Here is a 16732-nt window from a genome sequence, read left to right on the forward strand (position 1 = left end):
AAGAATCATCCCCGACCAGCCTCAAATGGCAGCATTCACACCCCAAACGCCGCCACCAGGCCATCCATACCCATAATCCCCATTACCATACCCGTTCCCATATCCGTTCCCATACGGATCACCTCCCAGTGCCCCTCTCCTGCCCATCCCCCGCGGCCCCATCCGATTATGCTCCAAACAAATCGTCGGATCCTCCCCCTCGAGCTCCACGACCCTCGTGCACCCAGGCCGCCGGCACCGCGCATGGGTCCGACAGAAGTGCGTGTCGCCCTCAGCCCTCAGCGGGCACTGCTCGTGCCGGCACGCGTGACCGTTGCAGAACGCCGACATGAGTAGCTCCGCGGCGCGGTCGCCGCCAAGCACCGCGTACATAGGGTCGTAGTTCATGTGCGTGCGGCGGTGCGGGCACGTCGGCACGGCGCACTTGTGCTGCGCGCAGAGCGCGGAGCCGAAGAGCGCGCGCTCGTTGCGGCAGGGCCGCCAGCTGCAGAGGTGGCTGGCGCAGAGCTCCGTGTTGTCGACGACGCGCACGTCGCAGCCTTCTCTCCGGCAGCGGGTGATGGAGTCTGGGTCGTGTCAGCTCATGTGGTTCAGGTATGGGTGTTGAGAGATACACACGCTCCTCGCAGTGCAAACCGATATTCTCCCCATCAATCCTCCGGAGCCGATCACATCCTGGCGTGGTACAAGCCCGGTGTCTGTCACAGTAGTTGTTATGCTCGCCATGTCTCGGACATCCCGGCCGTCCACACTGATGCTCCCGACAATACTCCCCCAACCACCTCCTCCACCGACAGTCCCGGCTCTTGCACGTGTGATCCTTGCACCACTGCGCGCCCTCCTCCCGGTGGTCCCTCGCCCGCAAACAGCCCGCCTCGACACACGTATGCGCGCCGCACACCCCGTCCGCACTCATCGGGTCCCGGGCCCCGTCGCAGCCGCCCTCGGCCTCCCAGCGGCAGTAGTGCGCGCCGCAGTGCTTGGAGGGCACGCCGTCGGCGCGGACGTGGGCGAACTGCCGGCAGCCGGCGGTGTGGCACATGCGGTGGCGGTCGCAGAAGCGCGAGGGGTCGTGGGGGTCGCCGGAGGCGCCCGGGCAGGCGGCGAAGCAGGCCGGCGCGGCGCAGGTGTGCGAGGCGCAGTGGGTGCTGCCGCCGGGGGCGCGGGGGGATGTGCAATCTGGCCGGACGCAGCGGTGGTCCTGGCAGTAGCGGAGGTCGACGTCGCCTTGGTGGATGCGTTCGTTTTTGCAGCCTTGTTGGAGGCAGTTGTCTGGGAAGACGTGTTAGTGGGACACTGAAGGAGGGTGGGAAAGGGGGGCGTACGGAATTGGGCACAGAATTGGTATTCCTTGGGGTCGTAGGATTTGACGTAGTTTGTGCAGCGTTGGCCGTTCATTATGCCGGTGCAGAGGAGGTCTGGACGATGGTCAGATATGCTATTGGAGCGAAGAGCCTGATGGAAGTGATAATTATGAGGTGATACGGTGGAGAGAAGGCCGTGAAGGGTTGAGTGGGATGGCCGAAAAGGGGCTCAGGGGTAAGTACGTTGGGTGCAGTATCCTCGGCTATTGGTCTTCACATTCGTGCAAGCAGCGCCGTTATCAATCTTCTTGCAGCAGTGGATCTTGCAAAACGGCGAGGCGAAGCGCGCGCCGTCCCTGGTCAAGGTGACTCTGGCATAGGGGCAGCGGAGGCCCATGGGGTGCGCGAAGCTGCAGAGCCGGGCAAGCTCCTGCGGAGTCAGGCGTTTCTTTTTGCCGAAGGCCATGCTGGGCAATCAGATTGGCAAGACAGATTGTGAGTTTGGTCAAAGTTTGGAAGTGATTTAGTTCAAGTTGTCGAGAGTTGGTTCAGGAAGCTGCTTGGGGATTGCCGGTTTAAAAACAGTCATATGTCCTCTGAACCTCGCCAAATGTCGGTGAGCAGGCACCCGTGAGGCATTTCGATGATGTTACAGAGACAAGAGGCATACCAGGAGATCGGCGAGAGGCAAACTGGCGTGACGTGGTAAGGCAGCCCACCCCTTCAGCGGGAGCACGAGGGGCGGTGTCGCGTGTGTGAGGCTCCGTGAGAAGTGATAAGACGCACCGGTCTATCAGAGACGGGCCTCGTGATTCAAGGTAAAGAGAGAAGAGAAGCTCCCAAGGCGTACGAGGCTTCTTGGGTAAGGTGATGTATGTTTGGCCGATTGCCTAAGGGCGGTGTGCCTCATGGAGGTTGTACGAGATGCTGATACCCGTTTCTCGTGGGACGTTGACAGGCTTTTCGGAGGAAAGATGAGACAGGTCAGATGTTTGCTCGGTGCGAGATGGAGACAGGATGATGAATGCCGTTGCCGTCGTCGTCTTCGTTGTCTTTGTCGTTCCTCATCGTCCAGCTAGACTTGATCATAAGCCTGAAACATCAGGCAGATGTGCTGTTCCTGCTTTCACGAAAGCTGCTTCATAGAAGCTACTGGAGTCATGGTTAACATACTTATCCTTCCGCTTGCGCCTTTGGCAAGACGGAAAACTGGCAGGATGCGCTCGATCTGTCATTACATGAAGTCCCGCCGCGGATGGTTGGGTTGTTGGCGAGCAGACATCGCAATGGGCACTTGCCTGGACAATCTAATAAGCATCATCCAAAATGGATTTCTTGTACGCGTGATGCCCGAATGAATGCTGAATTCTAAAAATCTGTCTAGGGAACACTAATGCTCACAAACTTCGGCAACCTCTGCATCTAACAAGCAAGTGTATCACACCTAATCTGTAAACCCCAATCAGATGAACGGATGTCCAGACCATATGATGAACCGGAGAATAGACATCTCAGCATCCTCAAAGAATGCATTGTAATGATCACCATTCTCGCCAATAAGCGGCTTGACCCGTCGATTCTCACAGCCATCCATCGCGAGTGGTTTGAAACAATCACCGAGAACAACCAGAGCATCGTTCCTTGATATCGAAGCGGCATGGTGAAGAACAATACCCTTCGCCTTCTTCCGTACTTCGTCATATGGGTGGTCTCGACAAACATCAGGCATGGTGCCCAACACATCCGCCGCGCTGACGATCGACTCCATCAACCCTCTTATATGCCCACGTTGCACAAAATCATTGCAGAATTCTGATTTGCTGGCGTGAACGTCACGAATGTGTTTGTACCGGCTTTCCCTGGAAATCTTGGTGCGTATCTTCTTGAGCTTGGGATGGTCCAAGTCTGGAAAGCTACCAACTTTGTAATTCAAGAGTCCGAGGAGTCGGCAGCAGACAGAGAGTTGGTGACGAGGCTTCACATTGGACTGTGAGATCCTTAGGATGAATGCGTCGACTTCCAAATCTAGGTCGCTTCCGATGACAACGAGCGGGGCGGAATCTTTTATGCTGGGTCTGCTGCTGATTCTGAGACCCAAGTCTTGAATTTTTTCAGCGATGGCGTACAAACTTATATCAGTCGAAGCAGAAAGAAACACCTTGCCGATTGATGGATTGGCTGTGAAAAGGATGGCAGTAACCGCTAGAAGATTTATTGTGAACTCTCCTGTTATGCTGACGAGACCAAGACGGGTGCGGTTAGTCACGTAGTTGAAGTATTGATCTCGAGTACCGGAGGGAGCTTCTGATTTGAGCGCTTTGAGGTAAGCGTCTGGTATGCCACCAACGAGGTCAAAATCTGGAAGCTCGAGTGGTGTGTCACCAATCGGGCCAGACGTGCCCCCGACGAGTAGCTCTTTTAGCAAACGATTGGCCGCCCGATCCTCGGCAGACCTTTGAGATAGGTCGGTATGAAACACATCCTTCACGGCGGCAACCCGTTGATTGTAAAGCTTGTGGTCGATGTCAAAATGAAGTCGAGCCGTGGTGGCTTCGTTCAAAGAGGCCACAAGGGAGGCTAAATCTTGACGTGCTTCAGCTTCAGGTGGGTCAATCGAGATGAATAGTCTTCCCCCGGGCGTCTTGTCCACGTCGCGTGACACAGTGCCTTTGTATTGAGAAACCTGGCCATCTCTGTGTACGGCTAAGATGACTTGGGTACCGTTTTTGGTAAGATGAGGAACCGAGAGCCACAATGTCGACAGCTGTTTTCATGTTATTAGGAAGCCAGTCCAGATGGAGGTAGAGATACATACCATAGCGGGGTCGGTGAACTTCGCATCCGCCATCACTTGTGTTCCCTTTGGTTCGAACGAGACTTCGCAAGGACTTCCAGCAAGCTGGTTCACATGTTGATTGATCCAAAGCTCTTCTTGTAAGACTGATTTTGTCAAGGCATTGTATGCGTTGTGAGCAGTTTGGTAGCATCTCCTTGCAACGACCTTCTCGTCAGGCTTCTTGATAATTTGGTCTGTGTCGGGATCGATCACCCAATCGTGTCTAGACAAGGCTGCATCAGCTTGAGCTTCTTCAATATTGGACGACAGCGCAACACCCTCCATCGGCGGAAAACGCACCTGTCACCATTCTGGCCACTCTGAGGTGAAACATCTATTTGAAGACCAAATTGAGACGATATTGCGGAAGAGTGACGACTGTCAATCACGAGATTGAAGTTCTTCGCTCTCATTATTTCTCGGAGGGATCGGAAGCCATTGATCTTGTCGTCGAGCCCACCAAGCTCCAATGAACCCTGGACTTCCCGCCTGAAGAGCAAGCTGAGTCCTTCCACAACAGGGGGGGATTCTAATTGTAGGCGCACCAAGATGTAGCTTCGGGGTGAACTTGTGTCGAAGAATCTCATGTGGTGCTTTCGGGGAAGTGGTTGGGCGGTGTATTTCCAAGTTCCGACTGGGAATTCGAGTTCGATAGCCATCTTCTCCCACGGATCATGAGGCTCGTAATGGTACGTCTCAACGTTGTCCTAACGTCGTTGTAGATAGAATTTAAGTACGAGTCGATTATGACCTGGGTAGGCGCAAAGGCGCGTCTCAAGTTGATCCTGAAAGCCGAAGTTGAAGCCGCCAACCAGGACTCCGTCCTCAGGGAAAAGGATAGCGCAATCATATCCGACAAAGAAGTTTTTTGGGTACGCCATTTTCCTATTGTACGGTCAGAATGCTTCTTCAGTATTTTCTCTACGACTGGTGCGAGTTGCAGATGTACGTGCCATCGTCTTTGCCGCCAGCCGAGACGGAGGAAACTAGAATCGGCGATGAAGGATTGTCAAATATCTGACGTGACTATTGAGGCAGAACGATGTTGATCTGAGCCCGTAAGCGAAATTGAGACTGTTGTAGTTTTCTGTGCTTCGTTTGGCGAAGGAATCCGGACAACTGATATCGTGTCGCCAACCAATGGTCAAGTTGCAGATGGCGGTGTTTTGACGAGACGTTGAAAGGGCGGGGGAGACGTAAGAACCAGGGGGGGCATTGGGTTTCCAGGCTCTTCTGAGGCCGCCCAGATATCCAAGGAAGGTCCAGTCTATAGCTTTTGGGCGCAAGATTATGGAAGGCGGTTTAAGGTGAAGGAGAGGGCGCGGCCAGAAGGGCTCTCTGCCACCGTACGGTCCCCGAAGGTGTACCGGGTCAGGCACTCATATTCGTGCCTGCCTCAGGAATGAACACTATACCTTCCTCACTCAAGGCTGCTAGCAATGGTTCTTTGTCTTGTGGCCGGTGCGGTTCATGTCATGATCTGCCTTTGATTATGGAAAGAGCGATTTGATCCGAGAGGCGCCTCGCGCCTTCACTCTTGAGAGTGTGCTTATCACGCCAACCTGTAGCAGTGCTCCAATCACCTCGAGACGTGCTTGGAACGAGGAAGGTCCAGGAGGCAAAATTACTCCCAAATCAGAACGACTTCAAAAGCGGAGAAGGTATTGAGCGGCGTGGTTGCTTGCTTCCGCCAATCTCGCCCCCAACCTCACACCCATGGCACTTTCTGTTTCCTTTTGCCCACGAATTTTCCTGCGACGCAACTGAAAATCGCAGAAAGAGACTTTTTCGATAATTTGAATTGTTCGAGTCCGCCGATCGGTCACAAATTTTTCTCCCACCCGATCACTGGTTCAACCCCGATCCCTCGCCTTACCTTCCTACAACATACCTAACAGACCTACCCAGTTGTTGCAGCCCCCATCTTCTCTTGCCATCCTCTTTTTGTTTGCTTGGTGTCGATTGAGCTCGATTTCCCTTTCAAGCACTCTTCCCATCGGTGCCGCCTTCTCACTTGTACTCGGGCGGCAAAATGCCTCGGCCTCCTCGCCTGCCCCGCTCGTCGCGGCCACGCAACAACAACCCGAAACGGCCTTCGGCAATCACGGAGTATCACCCATGTGGAATCCTCCATCATGGAAGCCACGAAGTTGCTGGAGGCCAGAAGATCGGCTTCCCCGACAGAATCGAGACTGACTTTGTCGTCAACCCTGGTGGCAGTGGCCGAGCATATGTCGGGATCCGTTTCCGCTTCCCGCGGCACTTGGAGAACCGGTCCTTTTCTGGGACTGCAGACGTATTTTCGATAGTTCTAAGATTCCCGGCTGGAACATTCTGTATGTCCATCGAGAATCTTTCTCGAGGTACCTTCGATTTGATCTTGCCGCGCGAAGAGACCAACGACCTAGCTATCATCAACCTCAGCCTCGGTGATGGCCAGATCGCCTCAGTCGATGGTCTTGGACCGGCACTCCGTGAAGAAACGGATCTCATTGACAGCTACATTAACGTGAATCAGGAAGCTCAGGGCTGGAAGACCTTGCGCGACATCTTCAGCCAACGTCAGTTTCGAATTCTGGCGAGGCGTGGGGTTCAGTCGTCGACCGCACTGGAGAAGTTCGCGTTCTTTCCCAGTTCTCAAAACTACCCTTACAACCAGGTGTTAGTATTTTCATATTCGGCTTGATACCTCTTTGCGAAACTGACTCTTTTGCCTAGACATCATTGGGATTTAAGCCGCTATAACCATCAGATTCCGGCCAACTCCAGCAACACGCAGTATCCAGAAAGGTTCGAATTCGACAACCCCGAAGATGCCCTCACAACCATGACCCAGTCTGTGGTCCAAGATGCGTACTGGTTTTACGTCGACGTTCGAGAGATCCGAGGCATTCGGCAGCGCGCCTTCTTCTTGAAACAAGGTTCTCGCTCAACTGAGGACACCGATTCCTTCTTCGTCTTGATGACATTGACACCTGATATTGTGCGTTTTTCTTTTGAAGTCTGTCGTTGAAGAACTTTCTAATGCTGGTCCAGACGACTCGTTTCAGCAAATCCGTCAAGCGCATCACCAAACTCGGCCGCACGGTACGAATCTCGTTCAGGAAGGCGCCAGCCCCGGGTACAAGGAGGAGAGACGGTATGGTGGACAGAGACGATCTCTTCTGGGAGGGTATAATCAGACCGACCTATGCTGCCCAGATCAAACACAAGCACAGTCTGGTACTTCACGCAAAGCGCCCGTCCAACCCTGAATCAGCTGCATTTGCTATCCGCGACTACAAGATCAAGACTTGGTCACCACAGTCTGGCTCAGACGACTAGATGAACGTCTGGCTCGATTTTGGTGATGGTACGAACGTCGCTCGGCGCCGTGTCGATGCAGTCAACAACGCCCTCTCCGTGGCTGATCCAGAGGTGGAGTCGCCGTCGGACGAGATGGACAACAATTGCCAGGACGACACGCCAGAGAGACTTTATCATCGAAAGCTCTATGGCAGTTTCCTTCGCGACTTCTTCGTGGGTCGTGGTCTGGGCAATACGCTTCTCAACCCGCCTCCGATGGACTCTGACGATGTTGGCACCCATGGTCTTAACCTCAGCGAGCCATCATTGGTCGCCCCAAAAGTCGACATACTTGGACCAATCGACGCCATATACCGCCAGGCTCTTTTGGATATGCTGAACCCGGGATCACGCGAGACGTACAAATCATACCTAGAATCTGTAGTTCTCGGTCTCGTCGGTATTTTCGGGGAGATGGAGTCGTGTACTTCAGAAGTTCTCGCCGTTACTGCTTTGCTGTACATGGGCAACCCCGATATCAAGACTGTCCACGCCGCAGCTTGGAGGAATGAAGACGTCACCAAGTTCGCTCGCTGCTTGCATAGCACCGCCTCAACTGTTGTCCGGTCTATGAAGGATAAGTATACTCCGGCTCCTCAGCCTTACATTCCTCTCATCGTCCGCGGTTGTAACATTCATTCTGAGGTGGAGTCTTTTATCAAAATGATCCAGGGCGATCTCTTGATCTGGGATACAAGGCATTGGAGCCGACCCTTTTCGCTCTGCGAGTGGCTTCTCAAGATTGTGCAGCATGACGAATTTGACTTGGACCAGCTGGACCGTCCTGAACTGCTTGAAATCCGTCAAAAGTGGAAGACCAGTGCTGATTACGTTGGCTTGCGCGCTTTTGTCAACCACGATATCGAGTTCTGGCAGGTCAAGGAGTTTGATCCTACTCACTACCATGACAACGAGCCGCAGACCACCACCCTTGCCGACTTTCTTTCCGAGGAGCTCACAATTGACGAGGACGAAGAAAAGGACAAAGACTCTTCAAGCTTGGATGCCACACTCAGTGAGAAGAATGTCGAGGAAGAAGAAGGGCTTAGCGCTGAGGAGCAAGCTGCCAGATTGAAGAAGGAGGTCTGGCCCCACAAACTGATACAACTTCTCATGGTCGACATCCTGGACGTCGCTGATGCGCTCTGCACGACGCCCCATGTATCTCGAGACGTTCCCTACGACAAGTTCTGGAGGTCCGCCGGTGCAGTCGTCTTCGACGAGGCCACCCATCTTTCCAAGTCAGACGCCGTGATCGTGTGGGGCAACACGATGAGGCCTTGTGCGATGGCCGGCAAAGAAGGCCAGACTCCTTGGAGCGGAATCGATCCCTTTAAGACGCACGAGGACGGACCACACAAGGGCGACTACTATAACCGCTTCGGACCCGAGGCCAAGGTCTCTGCTCTGGAGTTCATGCGCACAACGGGATGGCCGTGCTTCAAGGCGGCGTCGTCGGATATGCCCAAGTTCGGTGAGGATATGAACTCGTCCGATAATGTTGATGGAGGCTGGTGAGGCAGATTTGTAGGTAGTACTCGCTGGACATGCGCTGGAAGGAAGATACGACTTTGTGTAGTCTATTTTGTTCGATAGATGAAACTGGCTGGTTTTGGCTGACTTGTGTTGCATTTCCCGAGAACCTTTCGTGACTTGTTTGAAGTAAGGTGTTTTCTGGTGACGAGCCCGGTCGAGCGCAGGAGAAGTCTGCGATCGATTGCTGGGAATAACCCCCAAGACGCTCGCGATCAATCGCGGCTCTACAAGGCCCACGAAAAGCGAGAGACTCTTCGTAACATGAATATGCATTGGCGTTTTATCAAATGACATGGGAAACACCTTTACTGCACTAATTTGCCGTTTTTATTCGTTCCCTATCGCTATGCAGTAATCTTCTTATCCCTGACTTGAAGGCGCTTTTTCTCCATCCGTCGCGCCTCCCCCTTTTTTCTCTCTGTCATTCGTGGTATCATGAGCAAACAAGAAAATCGCTTTTGGTGCCGCCCCTGCTCCTTCTTTCCGTCTGTAAACTTTTGTTTTTTGGTTCTCCAATTCCCTCCCCTCCCATCGCCTTTGGGAAAAAATAGACAAATGCCCATAATACCTCTCCATATAATATAATTCTATAAAGAACAATAGCTCTTCAGAAATGACTCCGCTCTCTCCCCGCGCTGAGCTTGTCCATGTTCTGGTATGCCAAAATCATGTGTAGACAGGCGCTGACGGGGGTTTTCACAAAAGGCCGAACACGATTCTGCGCGAATCGATATCTCCCGTATCCGTACTAACACTGCCGAAGAAAGCATCCGGCATCAGATCTCGTTGTTGACGAGATACTGCTGAGTGCCGTTGCCGTTACAAACCGCGTCGGTCAAGGTTTGCGAAGTCATGCTATAGTTGACGCTGTAGTCGTGGAGGATGTGGGGTTGATAAAAGTACTGAGCGTTGATGTGCTCGTCGCTCTAAGACAAGCTGGCGCTGCTGCTGTACGCCTCGAGTTCGCGCAGGCTCTGCATAAGAGCGGCCTCCTTCAGGTCATCATTCTGCTGGCTATACACAGGCGCAGAGGCGTCGGTGGAGTACTGAGGGGCAGCCTCCGCCGGCTGAGAGACCTGTGGCTGAACATGCTCTTGCTGAGGATGCTGATGATGCTGCTGTTGTTGTTGCTGCTGGTGCTGCTGCGGCTGCGGCGTTCCAGGTTGAGAGTGATGTTGGATGTGGGAATGTGTTGGGGTATGAGGTGGCTGTGACAGGGCATGAGGTGTGTGGGAAAGCTGAGCTGCTGTTGCCGCATAAGGCGAGGAAGCCGGTAGTACACGGTTGTGGGTTGGCGTGGCCGTAGCAGGCGTCGCTGGCGGCCCGGAAACAGCGGCATGTGTGGGCGTAGTAGCATGAGCGAGGTGATGTGACATTTGGGCCGCAGATTGCGAGGGTGTGCTGGGCGCAGTAGCTGGTGTCGCGCTCGCGCGGTTTTGCTGAGGATGCTGAAGGCCACCGGCAAGGGTCATGATTCCTTGGACACGCGCCTGCTCCTCCTCTGAGTTCATGCGTGCCCTCTCCTCGGCCTCCTTTCTCGCTGCCTGAGTCGGCGCTCTCGTCTTGAGTTCACCGGTGACGGCTTGCAGATAGTACGGCATCTCTGAGTTGGTCTTCAGGAAGAAGAGCTTCAGGTTTCGTGCCTTGTCCTTGAGTTGCACCTGAGTCCGGTCTTTGAGTATGTTCGAGAGCGTACCCTCAGCGCCAAAGAGCGACAAGATCTGACTCCAGTGGGGGCCCTGGACCATGTCCAGACCCGTCATCAACGCCTTCTCCTCCTCTTGAGTCCAGGGACGTCTTGTTGACGTAGTTCCTTCTCGCCTCTGCTGGTTGTTCGTCTTGCTCAGCGCCGCTTGCCTGGCTCTATCATAGAGAACTGCGCTAGGCAATGATTGGCTGGGGGGCAGCTTCTCAGAGTTGTCGTGCTGTGCCGGCGGAGGCGGTTGCTCGACTGGCGGAGGGTAGCCATAGTACGGTGACTGAGCCTGGGTTTGTTGCAAGTGTGAAAGGTACGTCGTTTGTGTGACGGGAGCAGCTCCCGTAGGTGTTGGCACAGTTGGTTGGTACGGTGCTGGCGAGAGGTTGTTGAGGGTTGTCCGGACGTATTCTTGTGTGCTTTGCGCGACCAGGGCAAGGATATCGTTCGTTGAGTCTTGGACTTCGGCCGTGTTTCCGTTCGTTGTCGGCGCAGGAGGGGGGGCTTCAGGTGCGGGTGCGGCGGCGGGCTCTGCGGGAGGAGCACTGGTCTCGGTCGACGGGACGGGAGGCTGAGGGTCGTGAGGCAAGCCATCGATGGCGTCGGTCGGGAGGTACTGTGCAACGAGGCCGTCTGTTGCCTCGAGCAGGGAGTTGATTCCTAAATCATCCAAATCGTGAGATACCGATGTGTCCAGGTCGCCGTTCGACATCGTTGACGGAAGCTCAATGCCGTGTCTTGAAGCAAGACCTGCCAGAGATTGCAGCTTGCGGCGCAAGTACATGTTCAGTAAGCGGAAAAGGTCTTCATCTGGGTAGCCGATCTTGAGAAGAACTGTACGTGACCTGTCAGCAATGACACAGAGAGAGACGTGGTCGAGCTTCTTACCGGTGTCTGGGAGACCCGAGGCGTATGAAATCAGAGCCGCCTTTCGTTCTTGCACGGCAGTGACCAGTGACTGCTCCTCAGTCGTCAAAGTTGAGCCCCCGTGCCTTGCGCGTAGCTTATCCTCCAAATCAGCGGAGAAAGCATCGGCAATCAGTTGGTCGACCGGCGCTGACTGGTCGGCTGTCGTAACTGCGTCAATAACGAGGTGTGTCTTGACGGCTACGAAGAGATCAGAAATCTCTTGCGTGACCGTGTCGTGCTCGCCACCGGGCAGGAACACCGAGAAGAAGTGATCTTGCAGAGCGAGCAGCTCCTTTGAGGTGGAATCGTGGTGTCCATCAAACGAGAAGAGCGCGCAGCAGAAACTTGCAAGGTTTGCGACTTGGACATCGGTGAGGTTATCCGGCAGAGTAAGATCCAGCATGGCGGGATCCAGGATGAGGTCGGTCGTCGAGTAGATCGCTCGCGTCTGCTGGAACAGGGACTTTATCGTGGCAAAGGACTTGGAGACTTCGGAGTCCTTCTCTTGTAATTGTTGGTATACGTCGTCGAAGACATGTTGCGACAGGATCACAAGCAGCTGCAGAGCCTGCAGACGGGGGAAGCATTAGCGGTGCCACCAAGACTGACGAGACCGCCACGTACAAAGTTTGACAAACAAGTGGTAGTTGTCCGTCGCATCAAGGCCAGAGGTTCGGAGAGAACAGGCGTATGGGACTCGGTGGATGGGGGAGGCTCTTGCGACACGGATCCAAGAGGGTCCCCGGACATGTCCACGTCCGGGACAGAGTCCAGACCGTCGACCTTGCCCATCTCGTTATTGATGTCCATCATGACGCCCTGAATCATGGCGTCCATGTCGAAGTTGAGATCCAAAGGCGGACCCTCATCGTCAACCTTTAACCTCTTGGACTCGGCATCTGGATCGTCTGCGCTCGAATCGCGGGGTCGCTTGAGTGGGAATGGAGGGGTCTCGCCCAGATCGGTGACAAGACTCGGGGATTCCTGCTTCATTTCGGGTCCTGCGACCAGGTCAGCGCCTTCCTCGACTGTCTTTTGGGCTGTTGGTGGTCGCTATCAAGGTCTCCGAAGCTGGTGAAGAAGTTCGTCGGCCGGGGAAGGTGGGAGGCCAAGGCGTACCTGTCGGCGAGTGCGCCTCCGCCTTTGGAGGCTGCGCCGCCTCGGCAATAGCTTCAATGCCCTCCATGAGCATCTGGAAGCACGGGGACAGCTTTTCGGGGTGGTTTGGAGGGCGTTTAGCACCTTGGCGGGCGGGATCGTGATCTTTGCGGTTCTTGCAGATTGGGCGGAAAAACTTTTTGGAAGAAAATCCGAGCGCCGATGCCCTTATAATCTGCCCCAAAGAAGATGTCACTCCCGATACACAAGATCCTGCCTTCAGATGGGAAAATTCACCGCTTGTCGCCGGGAAAAGGGGCGTCATGATTGGCCGAATCACGGAAAAATGAGAATGGTCTGTGCGTATATCCCGGTCAAGTCACTTATCGCAGGAATTTTTTTTTCTCGACGTCTCTGCCCCTCGGAGCCGCAGTCACCAACCCGCCGAGTTACGATGTCAATCCCAGCCCCTCCTTTTCGAGGTTTTTCCGATTCTTAGTCTCGTGTTGATGCGACTCTGTCAATGCAGCCTAGGATTTTTTATCCAGTGATGCCTCTTCCCAGGCTCTAACCGCATGTGGACCTGCAGGCTTCAAGAGGTTCAGCTGAAGTTGATGCTGTCTTTCCTACCTAATGACAGCTAGCAACTCCAATTCATTGCCATCCAGACTGAGATCTGCCGTGACGTCATTCTTCGCGATTCTCATCGAAAGACAGATCCCAGTCACATGTGTTTTCCAGCTCTTAAGGCGGCGAATCAAGATGGACGCTTACTGGCCCGGTTCTGCCACCCGAGACCGCCGGGTCCTGGAGCTTCGCCCTTGGCAACAAGAGAAGCAAACAGCTCTCAGGGTTCGAGATGATGGCCATCCGTACATGAGCAAGGGTTCTCATTGAGCAAAGCTTCCAAACGTCGTCCTACCTAGTTTACGGTAGCGTCGATGCTCCCGTGAGTCCGGCTCGGAAGGCCCCGCAGCTTGTAAGTCAGGCACCGTTTGATCGGGCAAGCGAGACATTGTATGCGACCTCCCGCCAGACATTGGAATGAGTTTGGCCAGACGCCTTACAATCTCCAGGTCACTGCGCCATCGGACAGAAGCAGCAAGTCTGTTCTTAGACACGGATCCTTGTGTATGGGTTTTGATGTCGTATTCATTCATTATTTAACTCATTGAGTGCCTACACATCTCAGACAGTTTCTGAATACCGTAGCTGCCCTTCTCTGCTCACACACATTCTGTCTCTCTCTCTCTGCCGTCTTGCCTGTGTGCTAATACCAGTTTAAATCATGCTCTCAATTCAATTGGAAAGTTGTTCAAAAGTTTGGCAACCCCAAATCATCTACCTTATCGAGCAAAGCTGCTGAGATGAAACTTACTCAACTTCCTCCAGTCGTAGATATGAGTGAGAAGACCAACGCCAAGGTATTGTTGGTGATCAATGCCGGCCATACTTAACCCGGCCAATCTTACTCACCACACAAATTGCCTTCGTGAGTGTGGCTGCTGCCAAACAACATGAGGCGGCTTCTAGCACCAGCACTGCTGATCATATGAACCATTCGATGTCAAATTATGACATACTCGGCGCTACCCCTCCAGCTGTAGGCAGGAGGTCCGATATAGTGCCAAGCAGAAGAGGAGTTCAGTTGGGCGTTCGATGCTACGGCGAATACATTTCCTGTAGTCCCTCATAGCATGTGCTTCCTCGTCGTCTACATCATCTCCTCTACCATCATCTCGGGCTATCATGCGTCAACTCCTGACTTGCCGGGTTCGCACAAGCCGACATACAAGGCGGACACGTGCTAGGGGCCAGCGGCTCGGCAGACGCGTTTGCCTTTTGGCCGGCCCATGTCATGTAAGTGTTCATGTTTCTGATTCGTCGAGGACGTCAAGAACCCGAGTGGCCGGTTCCCATACTTATCGATGCCAACAATGACTGCATCTACCCTTGTCGGCCTAGGGGTAGTGCCCAGGCTGGGAAACGTTACACAGCGGTGTTGTTCCAGCTAACCGAAGTCAAGGGCCAGGCAAGAGGCTCCGGGTCGGGTTTGTGGCGTTGGGCGTCTGCGGTGACCAGTTCCCGCATAGTAAGGAAGGAGTCATTGAGCTTCTCGTCATCTGTGAGGGTTGCTTGAGCATCCACACACTAGTAAGTATCGCAGTCATATCATGCATATAGCTTGACCTTCATTTATAACATTTATAACATTGACTTGTATGTACGTATAAAACCCTCTCCTTTCGTGTCCGTGAGCGTAATACACGGTCGCTGGAGAACAGACCCTAAAGAGTGAACCCTGATGTTTCGACCGAACTCTTGTCACACGTGCACTTTCAGGACACTCACAGACGCCCACGCTCCAGATCTGACAGGACTGCCGTACCGAGTAACATTGCGGCTTTCGGAGGCAGTCCCTCTGAATAAGCTGCAAATGCGGGGAACAAGGACAGGCCAGGATAGCTTCCGAGCCCAGTTGACCTCTCAGAATGACCAATTCCAAGGACATCGCAATCCGACTATTGGACGGGACGAGCAGGAATAAGCATCATTGGCCAACAAAACTTGGCTTCGAGAAGCCTCACGGTTGGGTCCCCACAAGAACAACGACAGCTGCAACCAATGTCTCGGCTCCTGAGCCGCCCGTCACGGTTCGGATGCAGATCGATTCCTCTCGGGTTCCGTGCAAGAAACCGCAAAGCTCGTGGAATTATGGAATTATGACCAAGCAGATCGGAAATCATCAACCAAGGCGCCGGAATTAAGCATGACCAAGCATGAACAGCGCTTGTCACACTGACAATCGGAACCGGGCAGTTTATCGGAACCTGGGGACTTGACGAGTCGGAATCTTGGCGCCGCGTGCCGCCGCCGCCGCTGCCGCACCGGACGGGCAATGCGCGGCTAGCATCGCCAAAGGAAAGCCATGCGCTGCTACATGTTGGTGGACACGATAATTAACAGACAGCGGGTTTGCGAGACGAATTATTCAGGACATGACACGACAAATAAAGTTTCGAGGCGAGATGCTATTTGCGTCCTCCCCAGAAGAACACATATTTGGGGATCGGTCCTTCTCCGTGACCCCGTCCCTTTGCTCCACGCCCGGAACCCACGCGTTGGTGAGCCAGCAGAGCAGAAGAGACAAAAAAGACTGGAGCTCCGTGTAGCCGTGAAACTGCCATCAGACCGAGCAGTTCCCCACAAAATCCCCAACAGCTTCGGCCAAGAGGGTTCGCTGCTGTCGAATGATGTCGGAGACAAGGAAGCGATAGAGCAGGGGTCTTCGGTAGCAGGATCTGAGAGGGAGAAATTGGGCGGGCGAGCGCCCAGACTTTTTTTCCCTGGGTTCCCAGCAGCTGGGGGGCGAGGCGAACGAAAAGGCAAGCAGTGGGAACTTGAGAAAGCGCCGACGCGGCGTTTGCAGGATGATAAACCGACATCCCCCGATGTTGGAGACACCCCTGTCTCTACCCTCCAAGTGCTCTTTCTGTGCGGGGGAAGTCAAGAGCGAGAGAAAAAGGGATCTCGCTGGGCTTTGGGCCGAGACTGAGGCACCCGGCAAACAGCATTAATGACGACCCGAGATGAGGAGGGGCAATTCACCTCGCGCCTCGTGGCATAAAGCACCGCAGTCTCGCCCGAACTCACGATCCGGTCCTCTCGAGGCTTATCTCCTAACAAGATCACGGCTTGCGGCGTTAGAAAAAAACTTGGAGAATGGTGGATCAGCCCCTGGTCATTCCTCCGCTTCTCAAGGTAATCTTAACAGTAACCTTCAAGGTGCTACGGAGTACAGCAGCAGCATGCAGGCAGGGCCAGCCACCACGGCCACCACCAACGTGTGTGTGTCGTCAAGGTGGGTGGAAGAGGTGGGGTTGGAGGGGAAAGAAAGCGGAGGAACGCTACAGAGCCTTTTCATCCCGGGGCTCCAGACGGGTTTTGGCGCGGGTTTTGGAGAGACAGGTAACAGGCACAACAGGGACAGAGCTTCGTCCCATATGC

At 54.1% G+C, this 16732-nt stretch overlaps 4 protein-coding genes across 4 annotated transcripts; 1 reads left to right on the forward strand and 3 right to left on the reverse strand.

Annotated features, from left to right (window-relative positions):
* Window positions 1–21: 21 nt before the first annotated feature.
* GCG54_00003210 (uncharacterized protein) lies at window positions 22–1770 on the reverse strand (the record flags this gene model as incomplete). Its single annotated transcript, XM_045403286.1, has 4 exons — window positions 22–539; window positions 619–1272; window positions 1326–1418; window positions 1548–1770. The coding sequence occupies 4 exons, from the start codon at window positions 1768–1770 to the stop codon at window positions 22–24; spliced, it is 1488 nt and encodes a 495-aa protein (XP_045261567.1).
* A 996-nt stretch (window positions 1771–2766) lies between these two features.
* On the reverse strand, window positions 2767–4799 carry GCG54_00003211 (uncharacterized protein; the record flags this gene model as incomplete). Its single annotated transcript, XM_045403287.1, has 3 exons — window positions 2767–4068; window positions 4120–4363; window positions 4441–4799. The coding sequence occupies 3 exons, from the start codon at window positions 4797–4799 to the stop codon at window positions 2767–2769; spliced, it is 1905 nt and encodes a 634-aa protein (XP_045261568.1).
* A 1373-nt stretch (window positions 4800–6172) lies between these two features.
* Window positions 6173–9003, forward strand: GCG54_00003212 (uncharacterized protein; the record flags this gene model as incomplete). Its single annotated transcript, XM_045403288.1, has 4 exons — window positions 6173–6801; window positions 6859–7123; window positions 7177–7362; window positions 7465–9003. 4 exons carry the CDS (start codon window positions 6173–6175, stop codon window positions 9001–9003), a joined length of 2619 nt encoding a protein of 872 aa, XP_045261569.1.
* Window positions 9004–9947: 944 nt separating this feature from the next.
* On the reverse strand, window positions 9948–12818 carry GCG54_00003213 (Telomeric DNA-binding factor trf1; the record flags this gene model as incomplete). The annotated part of the gene is made up of 3 exons (XM_045403289.1): window positions 9948–12194; window positions 12251–12666; window positions 12746–12818. The coding sequence occupies 3 exons, from the start codon at window positions 12816–12818 to the stop codon at window positions 9948–9950; spliced, it is 2736 nt and encodes a 911-aa protein (XP_045261570.1).
* Between the last annotated feature and the right edge of the window lie 3914 nt (window positions 12819–16732).

Source organism: Colletotrichum gloeosporioides, assembly GCF_011800055.1.
Source record: "Colletotrichum gloeosporioides strain Lc1 chromosome Unknown consensus_63, whole genome shotgun sequence".
Classification (NCBI taxonomy): Eukaryota; Fungi; Ascomycota; class Sordariomycetes; order Glomerellales; family Glomerellaceae; genus Colletotrichum; species Colletotrichum gloeosporioides.